At 43.1% G+C, this 22,806-nt stretch overlaps 1 protein-coding gene across 1 annotated transcript in view; it reads left to right on the top strand.

Annotated features, from left to right (window-relative positions):
• The window catches only part of NUFIP2 (nuclear FMR1 interacting protein 2), a 31,936-nt gene extending 10,387 nt beyond the window's left edge, over positions 1-21,549 (top strand). The window contains exons 3-4 of the mRNA XM_084650760.1: positions 10,526-10,558; positions 11,975-21,549. Coding sequence (XP_084506886.1) covers positions 10,526-10,558; positions 11,975-12,027 — 86 coding nt within the window. The 3' untranslated portion in view covers positions 12,028-21,549. The remainder of the gene's footprint in view (positions 1-10,525; positions 10,559-11,974) is intronic.
• The last annotated feature ends 1,257 nt before the right edge of the window (positions 21,550-22,806 follow it).

The raw sequence follows: 22,806 nt of genomic DNA, 5'->3' as shown, positions 1-22,806 counted from the left end.
TTCCAGACAAGCCTAATCCTGCCATGTCTGGAGATTTCTGCAACAGTTGCAAACTTGGATTTTTATTTTCTTTTTGCTCAGTTTAAATTTATTTTTTAAAGAAACGAAGTAGCCATTCTGTTACCACTGTTCTTTAGATCTCTTCCCTTCTTCGGTCAGCTGGGCAAGACAGTCTCCACCTGAACAGTACTAGCTACAGTGGAGATGATGAACATTCCCCTCCCCTGTTCTATGATGGAGCTAATCATTGTCAATGGCAGAAATAAACAATGGGAATGAAAGCACTTCTAAACTAATTGTGCAGCTCTTCCCTTTCCTTTGCCGACCATCCCCTCCGCCCACACCTGTACACACGCTTTTTCTATTTTGGCCCATCCAGAGTAGTAACTCTGGTCATATTATGATTCTGGGATGTGTTTGTGGTGAGCTGGAGTTCTCTGCCCCAATGTCCTTCTCAGGTCCCTTCTTGATTTCTCAACCTGCCTTTTCCTATACCAATTTCCAGACGACATCTTGGCTTCAGCCTAGAAGATAATGGGTGGATGGCTCTTGTAATCAGTGCCATACGAATCATGTGACATGGGTTGCTGGGAGGAACCTGAGCTTGCATTTACAAGTCAGTACTCATTAGATGCCTTTCATGGTTTGGGGAGTGGAAACCAAAGTCCAAATTAGAGTGTCTTCCCATTTTCCTGCTTCCTGGTTCATCTGTATGTTGGCATTTGTTCTGAAAGGATTCCAGTGTGATCTGGAGCATATTTTCTGAAGTGTCATTTTATGGATCAGTGGTATGAGACATACTGCTCATCCTGACAGACAGCTGCAGAAAGTAATTACTTGTTAAGGCCATGATATTGCCATCAAATCCTGGTGGGTGACCAGGCAGAGCCCAATTGAAATTGGTGAGCTCCACACCAGTGCAAGGGTCTGTCTGCCCACATCCAGTTACAGGACACGGGCTGTATCGGTGATCTGCATGTGTGGATGAAAATACCGGCACCATTCTCTGCTTGTGTTGTGTTGGCCTACAGTCAGACCAGAGCACTGATGCAAACAGCTCTAATAAAATGTCTTAACGTTTTAAGAACAGCAAAATAATGGTAAGTTCCCCATGATTCTGCCACGGTTTGTCTTGTGCAGTTTCCCAGCGTCCCTGATAAATAGCTGCCATGTTCCTATTCAGTAACACAGAATGATTTGTCTGACTATCTCCCAGTGATGAGATGCTGAAAGCCTGGCTTTTGTTCTTGCTGTTGTAGTTTGGGGGGAGATTTGTGCAGACTGAACAGTTAGTGTGTTTGGATTTTGGGGGTGGGGGGAAGGGAAGGGGGGGGAATTGCTCTCTCCTCAAAAGCAAATAATCAACCTGGCAAGAGAGAGGTGTTGATGGTTCGCTTCTCAGATCTGTCCTCCATCTTAATCTGGTGACTCTCATAGTTGAGTCTTTGCAAGCTAAAACACAGGATGGTTCTGATGATACTTTCTGTACATGTATGTTCCATCCACGAGTTGAAAGTGCTTTACAAAACGTGAGTAACACTCTCAGCTTCCCATTGAAAGATGTTGCTGTCCTTTTAGTGATGGGGCAGGGGGAAACTGAGGCACACAGCAGTACAATCACAGAGGCGGCTGGGAATAGCACTTGAGTCCTAGTCCTGTGCTCTAGGCACCGGACAGTGTTGTCTTTCCGGACAGGGTTCGCTTTGCTGTGCTGTCTATTGCTGGATATGGTAATTCTTGGAGTGGAATGTTTGTACTCATTCACATGTACCCAGTGTGCTTTTGCCCTCGTAAGTTTGCTGGGCGCATGGGTGTCAGGCACTGGAAACATGCTGAGGGTCTGGCAGTACTTGTGCACTTTTTTTTTCTTTTTTGGATGCTTTGAAAGTTAGTTTCATATGTCTTTCTCCCTGCTTTGCCTCCAGGCTTCCATTGATTTTTAAGGCCAAAAGGGACTATTATGATCACCTAGTCTGACCTCCTGCATAGCACTGGTCCTAGAATTTCAACTAGTAATTTCTGTAACAAACCCATAACTTCTGGGTGAGCTAAACAACCTGTCTCTTTGCTGACAACTCCTACGTCTCCTCTGTGTACTGCAGTACTGTAAAAGGAATGAACTATGTGCTAAATGAGATCTTACTAGCTAAATATTGGGCCTGGTTGCTACATGGGTGGAGATTGGACGGTCATTTTGAATGGGAGTCTGAATAAACCCCAGACCTGCAGGAAGAGTGGTTGACTATGCAGGGGGCTTCACTTCCCTCGGGATCAGCACTGACCCAGGCATGGCAATGCATTAGGGGCTATTGAAGTGTCACCTCTTTGTTGAGATTAAACTGGTCTTTATCAATTCTGGTGGTGCCTTGTTTTTTAAACAAGAGTACGGTATATTTGTCCCAGCTATACGGTGGCTGAGGTAACTGCTTTCCGATTGCTTAAATGCTCCCTTTTTAAAAACTTATTTCATATCCTAAACGGTCATGTATTGTAGTCTGTGTTTAAAACAGCTGCCATGTTCCAGGTCAGAGGTGGCTGCATTTCAGGGATCTCTATATATGATGAGTTGTGGTTTTTTGGGGGGTGGGGGGGATGCTATGTAGTAAGGATATTGTTAGCTAAGGGAAGAAGGATTTAGGTCTCATTACAAAATAGTGAAGACCCCAGATGAGGTGGGGAGAGAAAGTTAGTTATATCTACTGTTCTTTCCTGCCCTTGGGTTCTTCCCAGTGCTCCTGCTTGCTTCTTTCTTGGCTTCTCTGCTGCACTCCAGGAAGAAACAAGAGCGGTCTGGGAAATAGAGCACAGCAGTGTGGGCCGGCCACTAGTGGCTTTCACTGGAATTGTGAACTGGGTCACACAAAACAAGAGCTGTGAATTCAGTGTTTTGTCTTTTGCCTCTGAAAAAAGAGAAGAGTTTTCCTTCTGTTAGGTCTCAGTTTGACACTTTTTATGTTTTTGTGGGTCCTGAATGTAAGAAAATTCTGAGTCTCCCCTTCCCCTGTTGTCTGTGTTTTTCCTGTTGATCAGGATCCATTAATTAGTAGCTAGAACTGTGGTACAAAGTTACTGAAGATCCACACAGTTTTAGCCTTCTGCATTGTTTCCTAGACACAACCAGAACGTAGTATAAATCCCTCCGACCAGTAAGTAGGGACACACATGAGACCACCGCGGGGAAGCTGGTATTAAAAGCCTCCCTCTCCCTAGCTTCCTTTCTAGTTTTCTGTTTTGAGCAGGATATTTACAGTTAACGTAGTAAATTGAAATAAACATCTAGCCCACAGCACTACTGAAATATGTAACCTGTTGGCCACTGGCAGGTTTTCTGGAGGGAGAGATTTTATGGAAGTTAAGTATCCATCTTTATATATGACAAATTCAGTGAGTCTTGAATCTGACTTTTGAATTTGTCATATAGAATCACATCCAGGCTTCAGTCCGCCATTAGGTTAGGCCCCTCTCGTATTGCCAGAGCCATATGTGTGGGACTTGGGAACTCCATTGAAATCCATAGGGCTCCGTGCAGGTATCTCCATATAGGTCCAATTGTAGGATTGAGGCCTTCGATAACAGGATTCCCGATTTCCTAGGTAAGTAGTAATTCCATAATCTTGAGCTGTATGACTGGACACTGCTGGAATGCCCTGTCCCAGACATCTCCTGAGGTCACCAGGAAGATGGAGCTCCTGCCTTTCAGAGCTGAGCCCTGGTCCAGTGGAATTTAAGAGCTTCATAGAGCAGGGATCTGGAGAGCCTAGGGTTTGGGAGACCTCATGGGAAGGGGTCTGGACCCATTGAATCTCATCCCTATTCTCCTGGAAGGGTTTGCTAGTGAAATCTTTCTGGGTTTGTGGGTCTCTGGGGAGAAGATGCACCGTTTCACTTGTCATTGTTCCTGAAAATCCAGCATCTTTCTCCCCCCTTACACACTTCACCGATTCTTGAAGCTTTGCAGTCTTTGAGTTGAGTTCCTGGAGCAGGAACTTACTACGTATCTTTGTTTAGAGTGGGGGGAGGGGGGGCTCCTCCCACTTTTAAGGAATGGGTTATTCAATTCCTGGTTAAATTCTCCGTTGTATTTCTGGGGGTTACGGAAGCCTCCTCTAGGGAAAGGCGAGTGTGGAAATAAAAGGATCGTCGTGGAGCTGTGTCACTGCTGTAAATCCTGTGGGGAGCACAGAGACGTTGCAGCTCATCAGCTCATATTATTGTGTCTGAAAAAAGAGGGGGGCTAGGAGCATCTTAAACTTCCAGAGACCAGATGCTTCACCAGCATCAGTACATAAAAACTGATCCCAAAACAGAGAGAATGGAAAGCTGGGAAATCAGCTGCTAGATCAAAGGGACTTAGCCTACAATTCTAAACAGGCTTCTACTAATCGTTCCAAATTATACAACTTTACTTTTTCTCTGTCCTTCACCCCGTGGTTATTGTCCTGATGAATTTAAAGGGGTTTTCTGCAGAGGTCAATTTGTTGAGCTGCCAGATATGAAGAGCCAATGAGTGAGGCACTGAGATAATCCAGAACTGTGGGGAAAACTCGAACAGGTTCATTCTAGGAAAAGCGTATTGAACAAAGAATCCAACATTAAGATTGATGGAAGTATTAAGCTCATTAGTTCTGTGTTGTAATTGGCTCTCTTGTTGCAATGGGGAGAGAAGTATTTTTCCTTCATGAAACAGTGTTTCAGCAGGTAAACAGAATGTTCAGATAGTATGGGGTGACTGCATTTCAATGTTACAGGTCAGTTAGAGGAGAGGTATTTGTTCTTATTTAGCATTTAAACCCCTTCCTTATCAGAATAGTTAATTCCAGGTTTATGGCAGTCTCTCTTAGACTAATGTGGTGATCTCATAAATTATGTTCATTCTTCAGGATTTGTCAGACTGTATGCTTTGATAACCAATGCTTCAAGATAGCCAGGAATTACAGGACGCTTTGCTCTAATCGCCCACTTCCGTTCTACCTGTCCTCCTTGGGAGAAAAAGGAAGATCACATTTGGAGGCTAAAGGCTAATCTACCCCAAGTTACATCGGCACAGCTGTGTCTCTCAGGGATGTGAAAAATCCACATCCTTGCGAGACTGTTAAGCCAATTTAACCCCTTGTTTAGACAGTTGTGTAGGTTGACAGAAGAGTACTTCCATCAACCTAGCTTTCAGGGAGGTGGCCTACTCCCAGTGACAGGAGAACCCCTCCCCTTGCTGTAGAAGGGCTGTGCACTGAAACACTGCAGCAGTGGAGACATAGTGAGTGGCGACTCACATGACTGGAGTACTGTCATGGATGGTTATAAACTGTTCAGGAAGGACAGGCAGGGCAGAAAAGGTGGGGGAGTAGCACTGTATGTAAGGGAGCAGTATGACTGCTCAGAGCTCCGGTACAAAACTGCAGAAAAACCTGAGTGTCTCTGGATTAAGTTTAGAAGTGTGTGCAACAAGAGTGATGTAGTGGTGGGAGTCTGCTATAGACCACCGGACCAGGGGGATGAGGTAGATGAGGCTTTCTTCCGGCAGCTCACGGAAGCTACTAGATCGCAAGCCCTGATTCTCATGGGTGACTTTAATTTTCCTGATATCTGCTGGGAGAGCAATACAGCGGTGCATAGACAATCCAGGAAGTTTTTGGAAAGCGTAGGGGACAATTTCCTGGCGCAAGTGCTAGAGGAGCCAACTGGGGGGGCGCTTTTCTTGACCTGCTGCTCACAAACCGGGTAGAATTAGTGGGGGAAGCAAAAGTGGATGGGAATCTGGGAGGCAGTGACCATGAGTTGGTTGAGTTCAGGATCCTGACGCAGGGAAGAAAGGTAAGCAGCAGGATACAGACCCTGGACTTCAGGAAAGCAGACTTCGACTCCCTCAGGGAACGGATGGCCAGGATCCCCTGGGGGACTAACTTGAAGGGGAAAGGAGTCCAGGAGAGCTGGCTGTATTTCAAGGAATCCCTGTTGAGGTTACAGGGACAAACCATCCCAATGAGTCGAAAGAATAGTAAATATGGCAGGCGACCAGCTTGGCTTAATGGTGAAATCCTAGCGGATCTTAAACATAAAAAAGAAGCTTACAAGAAGTGGAAGGTTGGACATATGACCAGGGAAGAGTATAAAAATATTGCTCGGGCATGTAGGAATGTTATCAGAAGGGCCAAATCGCACCTGGAGCTGCAGCTAGCCAGAGATGTCAAGAGTAACAAGAAGGGTTTCTTCAGGTATGTTGGCAACAAGAAGAAAGCCAAGGAATGTGTGGGCCCCTTACTGAATGAGGGAAGCAACCTAGTGACAGAGGATGTGGAAAAAGCTAATGTACTCAATGCTTTTTTTGCCTCTGTTTTCACTAACAAGGTCAGCTCCCAGACTGCTGCGCTGGGCATCACAAAATGGGGAAGAGATGGCCAGCCCTCTGTGGAGATAGAGGTGGTTAGGGACTATTTAGAAAAGCTGGACGTGCACAAGTCCATGGGGCCGGACGAGTTGCATCCGAGAGTGCTGAAGGAATTGGCGGCTGTGATTGCAGAGCCATTGGCCATTATCTTTGAAAACTCGTGGCGAACCGGGGAAGTCCCGGATGACTGGAAAAAGGCTAATGTAGTGCCAATCTTTAAAAAAGGGAAGAAGGAGGATCCTGGGAACTACAGGCCAGTCAGCCTCACTTCAGTCCCTGGAAAAATCATGGAGCAGGTCCTCAAAGAATCAATCCTGAAGCACTTGCATGAGAGGAAAGTGATCAGGAACAGCCAGCATGGATTCACCAAGGGAAGGTCATGCCTGACTAATCTAATTGCCTTTTATGATGAGATTACTGGTTCTGTGGATGAAGGGAAAGCAGTGGATGTATTGTTTCTTGACTTTAGCAAAGCTTTTGACACGGTCTCCCACAGTATTCTTGTCAGCAAGTTAAGGAAGTATGGGCTGGATGAATGCACTACAAGGTGGGTAGAAAGCTGGCTAGATTGTCGGGCTCAACGGGTAGTGATCAATGGCTCCATGTCTAGTTGGCAGCCGGTATCAAGTGGAGTGCCCCAAGGGTCGGTCCTGGGGCCGGTTTTGTTCAATATCTTCATAAATGATCTGGAGGATGGTGTGGATTGCACTCTCAGCAAATTTGCGGATGATACTAAACTGGGAGGAGTGGTAGATACGCTGGAGGGGAGGGATAGGATACAGAAAGACCTAGACAAATTGGAGGATTGGGCCAAAAGAAATCTGATGAGGTTCAATAAGGATAAGTGCAGGGTCCTGCACTTAGGACGGAAGAACCCAATGCACAGCTACAGACTAGGGACCGAATGGCTAGGCAGCAGTTCTGCGGAAAAGGACCTAGGGGTGACAGTGGACGAGAAGCTGGATATGAGTCAGCAGTGTGCCCTTGTTGCCAAGAAGGCCAATGGCATTTTGGGATGTATAAGTAGGGGCATAGAGAGCAGATCGAGGGACGTGATCGTCCCCCTCTATTCGACATTGGTGAGGCCTCTTCTGGAGTACTGTGTCCAGTTTTGGGCCCCACACTTCAAGAAGGATGTGGATAAATTGGAGAGAGTCCAGCAAAGGGCAACAAAAATGATTAGGGGACTGGAACACATGAGTTATGAGGAGAGGCTGAGGGAGCTGGATTGTTTAGCCTGCAGAAGAGAAGAATGAGGGGGGATTTGATAGCTGCTTTCAACTACCTGAAAGGGGGTTCCAAAGAGGATGGCTCTAGACTGTTCTCAATGGTAGCAGATGACAGAACGAGGAGTAATGGTCTCAAGTTGCAGTGGGGGAGGTTTAGATTGGATATTAGGAAAAACTTTTTCACTAAGAGGGTGGTGAAACACTGGAATGCGTTACCTAGGGAGGTGGTAGAATCTCCTTCCTTAAAGGTTTTTAAGGTCAGGCTTGACAAAGCCCTGGCTGGGATGATTTAACTGGGAATTGGTCCTGCTTTGAGCAGGGGGTTGGACTAGTTGACCTTCTGGGGTCCCTTCCAACCCTGATATTCTATGATTCTATGATAGCTTAAGCAAGCTGCGTTCCTTCTTACATTCTTTTCTCTTAGGGCATGTCTGTATCACAGAATTACATCAACCTACCTTATGCTGACATCCAGCCGCTGCAGTAATTAAATGGCTTTTGCTTGTCCATGCTCCACTCCATGTGTTGGCGATGTGTGTCCTCACCAGGAGCTCTTGCACTGATTGTACCATCAGCGTGAGACATTGTGGGATGCTTCTGAAAGCCAGTGAGTCTGTGTTTGCACTGACGCTATATTGACCTTGACTCTGGGCTGCTTGTGGAGGGGGAGCTAAGTCAGTGGCACGCAGCAGCTACGTTGGCGGGAGCGAAATTGTGGTGTAGTCACTTACATAGTTAGGTTGACAAAGCTACCTTGTGTCGACCAAACTCTGTAGTGAAGACCAGGCCTTAGGCAAAAAGTTGTCCGATGTTTGTAATCTTTCTCATTTAGTCCTGTATGAGTCTGTCTTCCAGTGTCGGACATGCTCAGTTGTAGTATAGCTTTCACGCTCCTGTCCAAATGAAAAGCACAGAAGCCAAGAACTTTTCCTGTTTGTTTGTTTTCTTTTCAGGAAAGAGTGGTGGTGTAAGGGGTTTGAACTCCTCCTCCTCCTCTTCTGATGTAACTGATTTGAATCATTACAATATTTGATAGTAACTTAATTGTTATATAGCTAGCAAGAGGGGTCGTGGTTTCCAGTTGTCTTTTCCTTTTTCCTTTCCCACCCCATTGGACAAGACTGTCCATAATGGTGATGTTCTTTAGCAGCTAAGAAATGACGGATGCACCTTGTCATTTTAAATGGGCAAGTGTAATGCCACTTTGCACTTCCGATAGATGCTTCATTTCACCTCCTAGAAGGCTGCATTGCGTTGATGAATAGTGGTCACTTATGGCACCGACCTCTCTCAGGCGGTTGTGAGGCTTAGTTAATGTTGTGTAAAGCACTTTGTGTCATCTGATGAGCGCAGAGTATTGTTGTTGTTATGAGGACATGAAAATAACAGGCCTAGTAAAATTTTGTGGCTGGCTTTGTTACAAAAGGCCTAAATATTATCGAGTTCTCACTGCATGTATCGATACGCAACTTCTGGCCCACAGAGCTTGCCATATAAGCAAACAAAACACAGGTGGGGAAACAACTGTACAAACGATTGAGGTGGCATTTGGCATGTACCAGGTTAAATCCATTAATTTTGTAGGTATTTTTCCCCCCTTCCATGCTGCCTAATTTCCTTATTGCCTAGTTCCAGTGTTTGTGGGCCCCACTCCCATCCTTAGTAATAGTATTCTCCGTTCCTACCCACTTCCCATCCACGTCCCGCTTAGCGGTTACTAGCTTCGCTCTCGGAAAAGAATTCTTAAAGCTGATTAATTTTATTTTGCAGCATATCTGCTCCTTCCCCACAAGTAATAACAGCCACATTTCCAATATTAAGACACAAATAAACCTCCTTAAATATTTTAAGCCATACAATAAAGACCAGTTAAATGAATAACCCTGTTTCTTTTCAAGAGGACTCAAGATCTGTTATGAAATATAGTTTGCCTTCCTTACAGAAGTCACATTTTGTGTTTCTTGCTTTTGGTACCCTGCATGTGAATTTGTGTAGGAGAGACTCATTTAAAAGCACCGTCACTGTATGTCTTTGCTGGGGTTAGATAAATAGAAAATGTGCTTTCTTTTAGTGAGCATTTGTTTAAATTGGCTCCAGGATGCTTTTATAACGAAAGCTGTATGTTGAGCAAGTAGTTTGGTAATCTCTTTGGTGTTTCTGTGCATACTTTTGTGACTCAGGCCTGGTCTGCACTAGAAAATGAAGGCATCTTAACTACATTGTTTAGAGGTGTGGAAAAAGCAACACCCCTGAGTGGCATAGGTAAGCCAACCTAACCCCCAAAATAGACAGTGCTAGGTCAACAGAAGAGTTCTTCCATCCACCCAGCTACAGCCTCTCAGGGAGATCGGTTTCGTACATAGACGGGAGGCAGTGTCTGCATGGTGCAGCTGTAGCATTTCAAGTGTAGACAAGTCCTCGTTCTCTAATATGTTTGCGGAAATGCTTCTTACTGGTTTCATGGTGATCTGAGTCAAATACCATTTCGTATGCCATGCTTCAGCAGGTCTGTGCTGTGAACCAGGAGACACTTTCTCTGGCAGTTATAATTTCACATGCTGTAACTGTCTACTCGTAAAAATCAGAACTTCAAGCTACTGAGGTTGTAATAGTTGCTGCTAAGGGGTGTTCCAGTCAGTCTAGTAAATTTTGAGTTGGGTCGTGATTTGTAAGCCTGGAAAGTGGCAAGTGACACATCTCGTTTCTGATGCAAAGTTGGGCCTCTAACTTCTGAGGCTGCATTGCAGCTGCTTCTAGGCCTCTTACAACCATATCATTCAGGCCTAATTCCCCTCTGTTGCAACAGTTCTAGTATAGTGCTAAGCCTGAAAATGAAAGCATGTCCGGAAGCTTCACTAACTGTACCGTAGTGCTGCAGAACACTCACTCTCTCTCTCTTTTGCCTTCACAGAAATGGAATCTGTTTGGAATTTGCAAAAGCAAGGTAAGAATTCTAAAAAATGAAACAGTGACATGAGTAACAATGAGCTGTTACATTAAACCAAGACCACTTAAGAGCTGAGCATGGTTAAGCAGTATCCTGAGCAAAGGCAGGGAGTGGGTGAGATGTCTGGGGCTTGGCTTCTAAAGGTGCTGACCGTTGTCGGCTCCCCGTGACACTAGCTGAAGATGCGGGTGCTCAGAAGTGGTGGCCGTGAGGACTGTAAAAGCCCCATCACGAAATGTAAAAAGACAAAAGTCAGGCTAGGTCTGATAACTCCTGTAATTGCTGGTGTCAGACTTCACCCAAATATCAACCTTTAAACTTTCCTGGGTGTCCAGATTTCAGCTGTGAAATGAAGTTTCTTTTCACTTGTGGGGAAAACGCTAAATGAAGACTGTCACGGAGTCCCCGGGCGATGTTATGGAACTGCTCCCTACGAAGCCAGGCAGGACTCTGGGGAAGTCTCCTTTCTGGGAGCAGACTGTCTTCAGGACACACCGCTCACACAGCTTCCACCTTCCTGGGTCTGACCTTGGAGCATTCAGCCTCCTCTGCCCCTCTGTGCCCTTCCCACAGCGAGTCCGCCCAGGCAGGGTCCTGGGGAAGCCAGAGGGTCCTACCCCCCAACTCCACAGTCAGACGGGACTCTCAGCCAGCCAGTAAAACAGGTTTATCAGAGCTTGCAGGTGCAGAGAACAGGATCCCTCAGCCGGGTCCATTTTGGGGGGCAGTGAGCCAGACAACCACGTCTGCACTTCACTCCATGTCCCTAGCGAGCCCCCAACTTCCTCACTCTTCAGCCCCTCCTTCTCTGGGCTTTGTTCCTTTCCCGAGCCAGGAGGTCACCAGATTCCTTTGTTCTCCAACTGTTTAGCTCTCACCTTGCAGGGGGGAAGGGCCCAGGCCATCAGTTGCCAGGAGACAGAGTGTCGGCCATTTATGTACACTGGCCCTTTGCTCTGCAATATTACACCCCCTTATCCCACCCCCTAGAGACTTAAGAAATGCCATGGGGAAACTGAGGCACCCCTACAGTATTCTGAGGAAACATTAAGAAGTCCCACTTCGTCACAAAGACCTTTGTACTTTTGCTGTGTTACTGCATTGATCTAATGTTGGGAGCGAGCACTCATCTGTGTGGAGTCAGTTAGGCTCTTGAATACATTGGCCGGGGGTGCTGTTGCTGGGAGTCCACTGGAACGCTGCCCAGCTCTTTTGTATAGAGGAAGTAGATCACTGACCTGTCAGCAAAGAGGAAACTGCCTTTTAAATTGTGGCAGTTCAGGGAGAAAAAAGGAGGTTTTTTAACAATTAGTTAAGTGTTTTGCTGGTTTGCGGGTCTCCTGCTCATGAATATTTTCTGCTTCAGAACCTGAATGCAGTTTGTTTAAAGCTGAGTTTAATTTTTCTTTTCAGATCCCAAAAGGATAATCACTTATGATGAAGCCATGGAATGTCCAGATCAATGAAGGTAGCAGGACAAGACTGCCTGTTATAACCTTTCTGCAGCGTGATGCTGTTCACAGGGGACAAAAGGCTTTTATGCTCCTAAATCTTCAGTGCAGCAGAGGAACCATAACTAGAATCACAGGATAATATATACAAATTATATATAGTTATTTAAAAAATGGCGACTGAAAGTAATTAGACTTCTTAAGGAATCTGAAAATTTATTTCAGCAGACTTCACACATGATTATTTAATCTCCGGTACTGAATAGGTTTTTTAGTTTTGTTTTTGTTTAAAGAGCAAATGCAAATGATTAATGAGTACAGACTCAATTCACAAGCCTGGTTCTAAAGTTCCTGCTGTCATCAACATGGGCAACAGTGACGGTTGGAGAGGCATTTCCACTTTACAAGGTTTCTGTTTCTTGTTCTGTGACTGTAGTGATACACTAATCACAGGGAAATCGGGATGTTTCACCATCCTTCATCTCCCCTTCCCCTCCTTTTTGTTTTATTTTGTTTTACTTTGAACCCTGTGCGAATGCTGGAGAAACACCTTGAAGTTTGCAGGGTTTCCTTTTTTCCAGAGAATATAATCTGCATGTCTTGCCAGGAGTAAAACAGCCCATCAGGTGCTGAGAAAATTGTCTTAAAGCATCGTTCTTCTGGGGGGAAGATGGTAATTCTACAGTTCTGGGATACACGTTGGTTTTACAGAGTTGACAAAACTCCGGTTACACTTTGGACTATTACAACTGAAGAGCTCTTTCACGAGTGTCATTTTAAAAGACAACATGCAAAACAAGCAATTGGTTTAGGCATTTAATATGGAAAAAAAACCCTGTTCCCACACTTTTATGCCATTGTATCACTGGGAGCAAAAAAATATATATATATATACATAGATATATATATCTATCTATCTCCTGCTATCAACTGTAGGTGCTTCATATTTGCTCTGTCTGTCTCTTAACACTAAATGTGCTTTTTTTCCTGTTTTCACTGAAAACCTGAAGAGAAATTGTTTGTGTTCTGCTAACTTTCACCCTTCAAGTATTTTTTTCTCTTTAGAAATAAGTTTTTAAAAAAAGAAGAAGAAAAAAAAAAAGGAAAAAGGAAAAAAAGAGAAAAAACCTATGGGAATCATAACCCTTTCCCATTTGTCCCTGAAAGCAATGGGTGAGGGAATGCTGTCCCGGCCATTGGAAATATTCTTTTTATATTTTAATGCAGTCTGTGTATTTCTGAGCTCTTTTGCTGCTTCTCATTATATCTCTATTAAAATATATTTTATTACAAGAGCAAAATGGGGTGGGGGGGGTAGGAATGAAAATTTAAAAATCATCAAAACCAAGGACAGCTTTCCAGCAATAGCAGAGAAGGCGGAAGAGAGTGCAGGCTCCAACTGTGCGATCCATACTGTGCGCTGCAGCGTGTGTAGCATGTTAAAAATGTGTTGGTGATGGTGGGTTTGTTTGTTTGTTTTGTTTGTTTGTTTTTTAGTTCGTTTTTTAAGGTGCAAAATTCCTGGGGTCCAATGTAAGACTGATCAGTTAATCATTAGTGAAACAAAACAAGTTTTCTGGCCTGTCCAAATTCCGTACATGTACAACTCTTAAATATTCTTGTATGTTCACAGCTGAGTGCTGGCTAAAATATTTGGGCATTTAGGTTGACAGGAGTTAGCATCTGGTAAAATCAGACTGGATCCCATGGGGCATTAGGGGAAGGAAGTAACCCCATTACTTTTGCCTACTCTTTGTGCTTAGATGTATCTACTCTTTTTAAAAAGAAAATAATTAGGTATGTAGCATGCGTGTCTTTTTTTTTTTAATTGTTTCATGCTTTTATTGAGGTTGTTCCTGAATGAAGCTCTCAGGTTCATAGTGGGACAAAGAAACTTTAATTTTTCCTGTACCTTTTTAAGATTGTTCGCTTTCTGCCATGCTTAGTTTTAAAAATATAACGATGGATTGCCTACTCCATTTTATGTATTAATACACTGTATATATATATGACATAATATATATATATATAGTAACAAATAACTTACTGTATCAGTCCAGGTTCAGAAACTTGCGGTTGGCCAGTTGCGGAATGATTCTATTTCACCTATAAACTGTATCACCTTTACAGGTGTTTGTAACTTTCAAATGTACAATGTGTTTACAGATGTGCCCTGCATCTAGTCCTCCCACGCTCCTATTGTTTAATTCTGTTAAGTCTCCTGACTGCTTGCCAAAAGTTGGAATTGCTGTTGGTTCCTCTGTGAAAGAGAACTGATGCATTCTTGAGCTTTAAAGTGTTGAACAAACTGGAAAATATAACTTAAAAGAGTGAGGTGAAAAATGTTTGGGTTTTTTTTAAATGTTTCCAGTCAATAGCAAAGTCTCTAGTTTGTTTTACAGGCTTTAAAGTTCCGCTGTATATTTATTTGCCTTGTGTAATCACTTGCCGCCTTAAGGGCTGGATTCCATATATTTAAAAAACCCCTGTTTTGCTTGCACGGGGTATAAAGCTGTGCCCCCCAACATCTGCTTTTGCGGAACAGCAATATCTTCTAAATGGAATCTGACCCTTAGAGTTTAGAAATGTGTCTTAGTCTTGCTGAGTATTGAGGAAACTCACTTTAGCCAATCCAGTGCATCTTTCAAATAATGAAATAAGTTCTCAAAAGAAACTGAATAAAATAATCTCTAAATGTTTGTTCCCCCTGCTTTTCTCACACCACTGCCTTGCCCCTTCCCTCGGGCCGTTGGTATTTGATGCAGAAACACCTTCTACAGTTCTCTCCATTTGTGTTTTTGAGTATCTCGTCTCTTAAAATATTTCACCGTCTGCTTCCTCCACTCGAAAGCTCCATTGGTTGTACCATTGGCTTTAAGCAGTTAAGAAATTCTGTTTCTGGGAGCCCTGTAGTTCCAGCTTGCTAACAAAGGCAGTATTTCTGGGCAACAGGTTGGATACATTTTATTGCCTAGGGACAGGCAGGACCATGGAATAAACTTCCTTTGTGCTGTTTTGTAACACTTAACCCTCTCTGTGTCTGCAGTCTTTCTCCTTAAGTCCTCACACAATTCTTTACTGAGCACTTATTAAAAAAAAATCTTAAGAGTTAATCTGTTTTCTGATTATTTTTGTGTAAATTTATAAAAACAAATTCATCTGTGACTAACTCAGCCCATTCAAACAATGCTATTGTTTACTGATAGGTCTCTTGAATTTTCCTTGGACTCAGAGTATTAGTACTGTAGCATAAACCAAATACAACCTGGAAAAGGTGCCACCTTCTCCCATTCTGGGGACTGAACATGGTGTGTGTGGGGGGGGGGGTGAAGGGAGGTGGGACACACAGACTAGGAATTGAATGAATGTGTGTGCAAGCATTTTATTCATGTTTGGAGAACGAACTTTGTATTTATTTTGTGCCATTTGTTTTTATTACACTGAGTAAAATAAGTTTAAAACAAAAGCCTAAAATAAGTGTAGGATTCAAAAGTGGCACTAAGAACGAAATCATGATCTATTTTTTTAATAGCAGTGAAGATACTAATTCAGGTTAAAGGCTTCTTTTAACTTTCTCTTTTGAATGTAGGCCCTATGAGTCAACCTACTCTTCTCTCCCCCTCCCCTCCATTTCCCCTACCAAGTGAAGTTTTATATTTATTTGACTATTCCTGCACAGGAGGGGGTGGGGGTGTACGTCTCCTCTTCCTTTCTCCTGACTAAAATCTGAACCCCCCCACCTCTCTCCTTTCTTCATCCCTCTAGTGGCAGGTTTCGTTGGGGTATTAGCTGTAATGTATCTTGCAGAAATGAAACCTGAATGTGTACCAAAATAAATACATGGCTGTTTCTCTTTGGTGGACTGAGGTGTGTTTTTGTCCACTCCAAGGAATGGCTTAACAGTTGCCCTGTGCTCCCCCCTCCCCCCGCCCGTGATGGAGATTGCTGTCCTTTCATTGAGACAGCATTGGTCTCTCTGCTCTCCTTATTTGGTATCCCATCAGACTGACAGGGCTGCGGTTAATCTCAAGTTTTTGATTTCTATTTGATTTAAGGAAAAAAAAAAATCCCAGCTCAGTCATTTGGGGACCCTCATTATAGCTGCAAAAGCCAGTCGCCTGGCAGATCTGGCATTCACCTTTGAGAACTACCTGTGTAGTGTAGATGGCTTCTGGTTTTGGCAAGGCCAGGCAGAGTTCTTGTCACTAACCCATTGTGAACCATAAATCTGACTGTTTGCCTTCTTTAATTGCTGAAAACTTCTTTTCAATATGGAAAAGCCATTTTGGTGTTAAATTTGTAACTCTTGTGTACTCAATGGCTGGGGGAGGGGTCTGGAAAGAGCAGGCCATTACAATCAAAAACAAAATCACTTTCTGCTTTGATAAAATAACTTCAGAGAGATGGAAATTGTCCTCTCTAACTTTCATAGGCAATTATTGTTTTTCTACCACTCCTTTCAAAGACCATGATTTTGATGCAAATACACCTTCCTCATAAACAGCTGCTAACAGGTGGTGGTGGTGGTAGAAACATTTCTTGATGGTAGCATGGCAGAAAGTTGTTACATGCATAATTATTGCAGGACAACTTGTACGTGGCTAATAGTGTCTCTGTGTGTTAAGGTCTTGCTCTTTCTGATAATAGCGTTTTCAAGAACTTGCTCCAGTGTCTGGTGCTTTCAGTAATCCTATCACTCGGATGGTTTTGTATGTATTTAGTATTCGTTTTCATTATCGAGGCTGTGTACAAAGGAGGAGGTGAGCGGGGTTAGGAGAGGAGAGAGCAAGGCTAAATATGATTCAAGCTGCTACAAGAGTTTTTCTGGTGCACAAGGCAAGATTCGCTTGCTGGTTGCAAGATCTTTGCTAAACCAAGTGTGACGTGGCTGAAGCAGGGAATGGTGGGTGAGTGGATAGAAATCCTGGCTTTTGGCACCATAGGGTTAATGGAAGTATGCCTACCCATGGAAAAAAGTGAAAGCAGTTGAGAACCATGAATCTGGACGGATGCAAGGGATTGGAAGATCTCCGGCTCCTCTACAAACACACTGCATTACACAGTTTCAGAAATGTGCCCAATTTGTATTACACCACCCAGGGTAAAGCTGGCTTCCTTATAGCCCGCCTAAAGTCCTCAAAGTTGTGTAACTTAGCACCATGACATGAGAGACTAGTGGATGTCTGAGGCAGCGCAGGAATGTTGTATTGCAACTCTGCAGTGCATTGCGAGTGACCTTGTGTTCGGAGTGTAACAATTCTGCAGTGAATCACAGCTAGGAGCGTTGGCTTGCTGTTGTGAAATGGAAGCCTCATTAAAGGAACAGAAGTCATAGCTTCGCATTCATTGGGGGATACGGAGTTGTATTTATCATTGACTGTTAATCAGAAAACTTCACGTGTGTCCAGGGTTCTAAAGCCATTTTGTAACATAGCAGTATCCCTTTTCTACAGCCTTATTAATGGGTTTAGTAGCTTCTTTTTTTTAAAAAAAAACCATTTCTTTCTTTCTGTGGTATGAAAATTATACACTGCGAACATATGAATGTTCAGCAAATGTCAAACTTGTAGTTTTTCTTAAAAACGGTCTGCTTCCCGCACAGTCTCCTCAGGTGCTAAATAAGGATTCCCAAAAAATGGCTACTGCTTTAGGAGGTTCTGCTTTATTCCTAAAATACATATTTTTTTGCTTAGGTGTTATAAAGATTCAGTATTTTAACAAGAATGTTTGTTGTAATATGTAAATAAGAATATGCCTCTTTAGTTTGGTTTTATCCCTTTTGGGTCTGTTAGTCAAATTTTCATTTATCCTTTTGAGAAGGACTTTCTTGTGACCTTGAAGACATTTCATTAAGTTTTGCATTTAGGAATGAATCTACAATTGTTCACGTCTTGGATTAATGCTACTGCTGCTATCAGTAACTCTGAAAATCAAGAATGTGATGCACTTTTTTACATGACCATATAGTTCTTCTAAGGACGATTTGACCCCCTCCTGTAACACAGCCACTAATTCTGAAGGTAACCTAGAAACTGAAATAACGGTTTGGAAGATGAGCGTAACTGATTTTGGTGCTGAACCACCTATGAGAATTACTATGCAATTCAAGCAAAAGAAAACGTAACTTCAAAGAACACTGTGTATCATCCCTCCCTCAGGCTGCTATTGGAAAGGTGGTGCAAATGCCTGAGATGGCACTTTCTCTTCCTTTTTGGCTGGAACAGGGAATGCAGCTAAAAATAACCCTAGGTCAAAGAAATCTAGCTGAAGCATATTCTGTCCGAGTTGTTATATATTCTGTTTTTTAGCCATGTCGATCTTTGGAAGGAAAATATTGATCTCTGAAAATAATCTTTTTAATGCTTAATCTCAATGTGAAATTTATGGCAAGGATTCTGCTTTCCCAAAGTTGTGAAACACGCTTAATTTTCCCTGGTGTCTTCTCCCGCTGCTCTCAGGCTGATGGGGGAGCCCAGCTGGCATCTGAGGTTAGCTGTCTTTTTCCATGTTCCACTAGTGCAGAGAGCCCTTGAGACTGGTCTCTCTGCTTTGTTTAGCTACAGAACAAAAATGTGAATGATTACAAATAAATGAAGGCATACAGGTTAGCGAGAAGGGGAGCATCTCTGGTATAATGGCACTGGCTCATTTGGCATAGAAGTACCAGAGCTATTCACCTTTGTAGTTCTCAGCCAGATCACTCACGAGCCATGCTCTCCTGTTCGACGGGAGAGCTTGCATGCCGTTAAGTGAGAGATTGCTGGAGGAACAAATTTACTTGATCTTTCTGTGTGTAGAAAACTTTTTTTAAAGGGGGTAGAAATATTTTTGTAGGGTGAGGGAAGAATTGAGAGGTCTGAAATTGTATGTGATCATGCTTCTGAAACATAAGTCAAACTGCAATATGGTAGGTAAATATAGAGCAGAGTTTTCTGCCATCATTAGCTTGTCAGCACTGTGGTTTTTTTTGTTGACTGGTGTTTGCTTTTTTTTTTTTAATATAACGTGCCTTGCATGCCTGTTTAATTTTAAAAAAAATTCAAATAGTCAAACTCACCAGTCAGTTGTTGTGGAGCTTTGCATTGGTAATTCTGGACTTCTCACCCCCTTGTATGGCATAACGAACTCACCCTTCTGCAGTCTGGGATTGGCTATAGTTCTCAGTAACCAGCTGGATCAGCTGTCAAAATGAGGGCATAATCTTAAATTGACTCTGAATAGTGGCTGTTTTACAGGCTTGCGGGAAAAACTCAAATCCTATGATATGGCACCTTTCCTATCTGAACGTGAATCATATTTGTGTGTGTTTAAAGGAAACCTGGCTTGCTGTTCTCCCCCTATTAGCAAAAGAAGGTGGCGTAATGCTTTGTCTACAGAACTGTGGAAGGTCTGGAATCAGCTTCACTCTGGAATTCAGGTTTTCTGCAGAGGCTGAAAATTCCATTTACTGGGCTGGATTTTCCTCCTGTTTCCCCCCTCCCTCTTGAATTTTGTAAAGGAAAAAAGAAAATGCACCTTGCTTTTAAAAAAAAAATGCTTGTTTGCAACCATTGACTCAGACTATTAAACTGTGCAATTATTGTTTTTTTTCATTTCTGCATCTCTCTAGATTCAGTCTCCCTAAAGTGTTTTTTTTTCTGTTTTAAGCCTCTCTGTATTTCTGCCACTGTAAATGTGAAAGCTTGCTTGCATTACTTTTTAGAAATGCATTTTGCACACTCGGGTTTCACTGAAGCTCCATGAAAAGGTTAGTCCTAAGCAGATGAATAAAGCTATGCACATGTTTTGAAAGTTTAATTTGTGTCTCATTACCAGAAGTGACTTATCTGTCCTTGTTTGCATTCCTGTGCTGTCATTGCATACGTTAGCTTTACCATCTGAGGGTGTGACATAAGATGGCAGTTTTGTGCTGTCAGTCAACTAACAGAAAACTGGTACTGCTTTTAGTAGCCTGAGGTGTTTGGTGTTTGTTTTAAAAGCCTAATTTAGAGATTTAAATAAGAGGGAGAAGGGTGTGGTGTCAGTTTTCTGGGTATATCCCTTGATATCATTGAGTGACTGTGTCCTTTCTGTTGTTAAGGACGTGACTGGAGGTGTTACCTCCAGACTAGCTGAGAAGTTGCAGTGAGTGGGAAGGCTGATCAGTTTACACTCGCTGCTTTTCAATCCCATTTGAAAGGACAGCCCTGATTATGGGATGTTACCTTGACACTAGTTTAACAGAGAACCCATTTGCTTAGACAAGTGTGGGGTGGACTAATTGTAAACGGTGTAGAGGGAAAACAGCTTAAAAAACCCCATTTAGTCTTTGCCCATAGTGCAAGGCAAGAGACACGCTCAGCTGTTTTAATTGCAGCAGTATGCGTGCATTAAATGGGTGACGTATTGGCCACGTTGAAGCTGATGGCAAAAATCCCTTTAATCTCCAGCAAGCCAAGATTTTTGCCCTGTGTCTTTACTCTTGTTTTTGCAGATGTGTGGCTGCACTAAGTTGGTTTGACTGAACCATCCTTGAAAACCTTTTTTGTGATCTAGCCCAGGTCCTTGCTGTGTAGGAGTGGCTGGATTTCATGTTAGAGACTTATGGCAAACAGCTTTCTTCCATGTGCTCCCTTAGCTGGGGCTGAAATTCGTATTATTTTACAGGAGCTTTTTCCGTACAGAACAGGGCTGCTTTTCTATCCGTCACACGTGTACTTACTGCCTTCAGTGGCTCGGGCACCAAGTGGCTTGGAGGCTCTCAACATGTTTACTTAGGAGAAAATAAAACCACAATCCCTCCTGACTATTTCAGTGTTAATGGCACTTTGAGACTCAACTGCATACTACAGACCCAGAAAGTTGGGCTCATACACGTGGTCTCTCATGGCAGAACTGCAGGAGCACAGAAGGCGGTGTCTTGCATGGATAACTGCCTGCGCTCGTATATCTGCCAATAGTTCTCATTTCTCTTCAGTTTCCTGGTATGTATTTTAAAATCACAGCAGATCCTGTGTCTTATCTGCTCAGGAGCTGAATTACCTCTTCCTGTCTGAGAGGGATAGCCCCTCTCTGTTACTGGTGGGGTAGCTGTGTCCTACCACACACAATGTTAAAGGTAGTTGTTTTCTTGTCCCCTTCCCAATAATTTGAAATAGGCTAAAATATTGTGTACCCATTTACAGACGTAGACATTTTCCAGATTGTGGGAGGGGTGGCTAGAGCATTTAGTGTAATACGTAAATACCTGCTGTAGCTGTATCTAGTGCAGGCTGTTGCAGCCTTGTATGTTACAGAGTGGTGTCATGGAATGTAAGGATAGATACTGTCCATGAGCTGCAATGGCAGAATAGATCTTTACTGAAGATGTCGTACTCCACACTTTAAATGTTTTTTAAAAAGTTACCTTAATTTCATTTATTCTATATTGCACCAACTGGTCTTCAAAAGTTACCCAAATTTACCACTTTATCAGGAAGAAAACAGAAAATTATGTAGATCAAATACATTGACAGACAATAAGTGATGTAAATTGTTGAATAAAAATTTTAAAATTTGTAGGTGTCTGTCTGTTTCTTTCTCATTCTCTCTCTCTCTCTCACAAGGGTCCTTTAAAAATATTTTGGTGCTGATTACTTGAGTTTTACTCTTATGCATGATGCATGATGCAATGACAAAATGCAGTGTTGTACAAATGTTGATCACACTTTATTAGAGAGAGCCCTCGGCACGAAGATAAGTGGGTCTGTGGATGTAAGCAGAGAACAGAGTATCGAGTTGTCATTACAGAGCTGCCCTGGTGGGTTAGTGCAAGTGTATGCAGCAGCTACCCGAATAATATTGATTCATAGATTCCAAGGCCAGAAAGGACCACTGTGATCATCCCATCTGCCTTCCTGTATAGCAAAAGCCAGAGAACGTCCCCAACATAATTCCTAGAGCTTTTAGAAAAACATCCAATCTTGATTTAAAAATTGTTTTGTGATGGGGACTCCACCTTGGTAAATTGTTCCAATGGGTAACTCCTCTCACTGTTAAAAATCTTCACCTTATTTGCAGTCTGAATTTCTTGCTTCAACTTCCAGCCTTTGGATCGTGTTATACCTTTCTTTGCTAGCTTGCAGAGCCCACTGTCAAATATTTGTTCCCCATATCAGTACTTACAGACTGATCAAGTCACCCCCAAACCTTCTCTTTAAGTTAAATAGCTTGAGCTCTTTGAGTCTTGTTCAAAGGCATGTTTTCTAATCCTTTTAATCATGCTCATGGCTCCTCTCTGAATCCTCTCCAATTTATCACCATCCTTCTTGCATGGTGGACACCAGAACTGGGCAAAGTATCCCAGTAGTGGCTGCATCTGTGCCAGAGGTAAAATAACTTCTCTAGTCTTACTTGCAATTTCCCCATTTATGCGTCCAAGGATCACATTAGCTCTTTCGGCCACAGCATCACACTTGAGAGGTTATACTCAGCTGATTGTCTACCACAACAGCGTCTGCTTCCCAGGAGCGAGTCCCCCATCCTGGAAGTATGGCCTGCCTTCTTTGTTCCTAGATGTGCACGTTTAGCTGTATTAAAACACACTCTCTGTGCTTGTGCCCAGTTTACAAAGTGATCCAGATCGCTCTCTGGTAATGACCTGTCCTCTTCAGTATGTACCACTCCCCTAATTTTTGTGTCAAGTTTTCTTCATGGTCCTTGATAAAATGCTAAATAGTGTAGGGCTAAGAGCCAATCCCTGCAGCGTCCCACTGGGAACACGTCCCCCTGATGTGCAGTGCTGGTCCTGAGCTAGGGGGCCGTGCTGGTCAGTAA

The sequence above is a fragment of the Lepidochelys olivacea genome (assembly GCF_965140295.1).
Source record: "Lepidochelys olivacea isolate rLepOli2 genome assembly, chromosome: 17".
NCBI classification, from domain to species: Eukaryota; Metazoa; Chordata; order Testudines; family Cheloniidae; genus Lepidochelys; species Lepidochelys olivacea.
The sequence above is the reverse complement of the archived record's forward strand: the minus strand, read 5'-3'. Positions and strand labels throughout refer to the sequence as shown.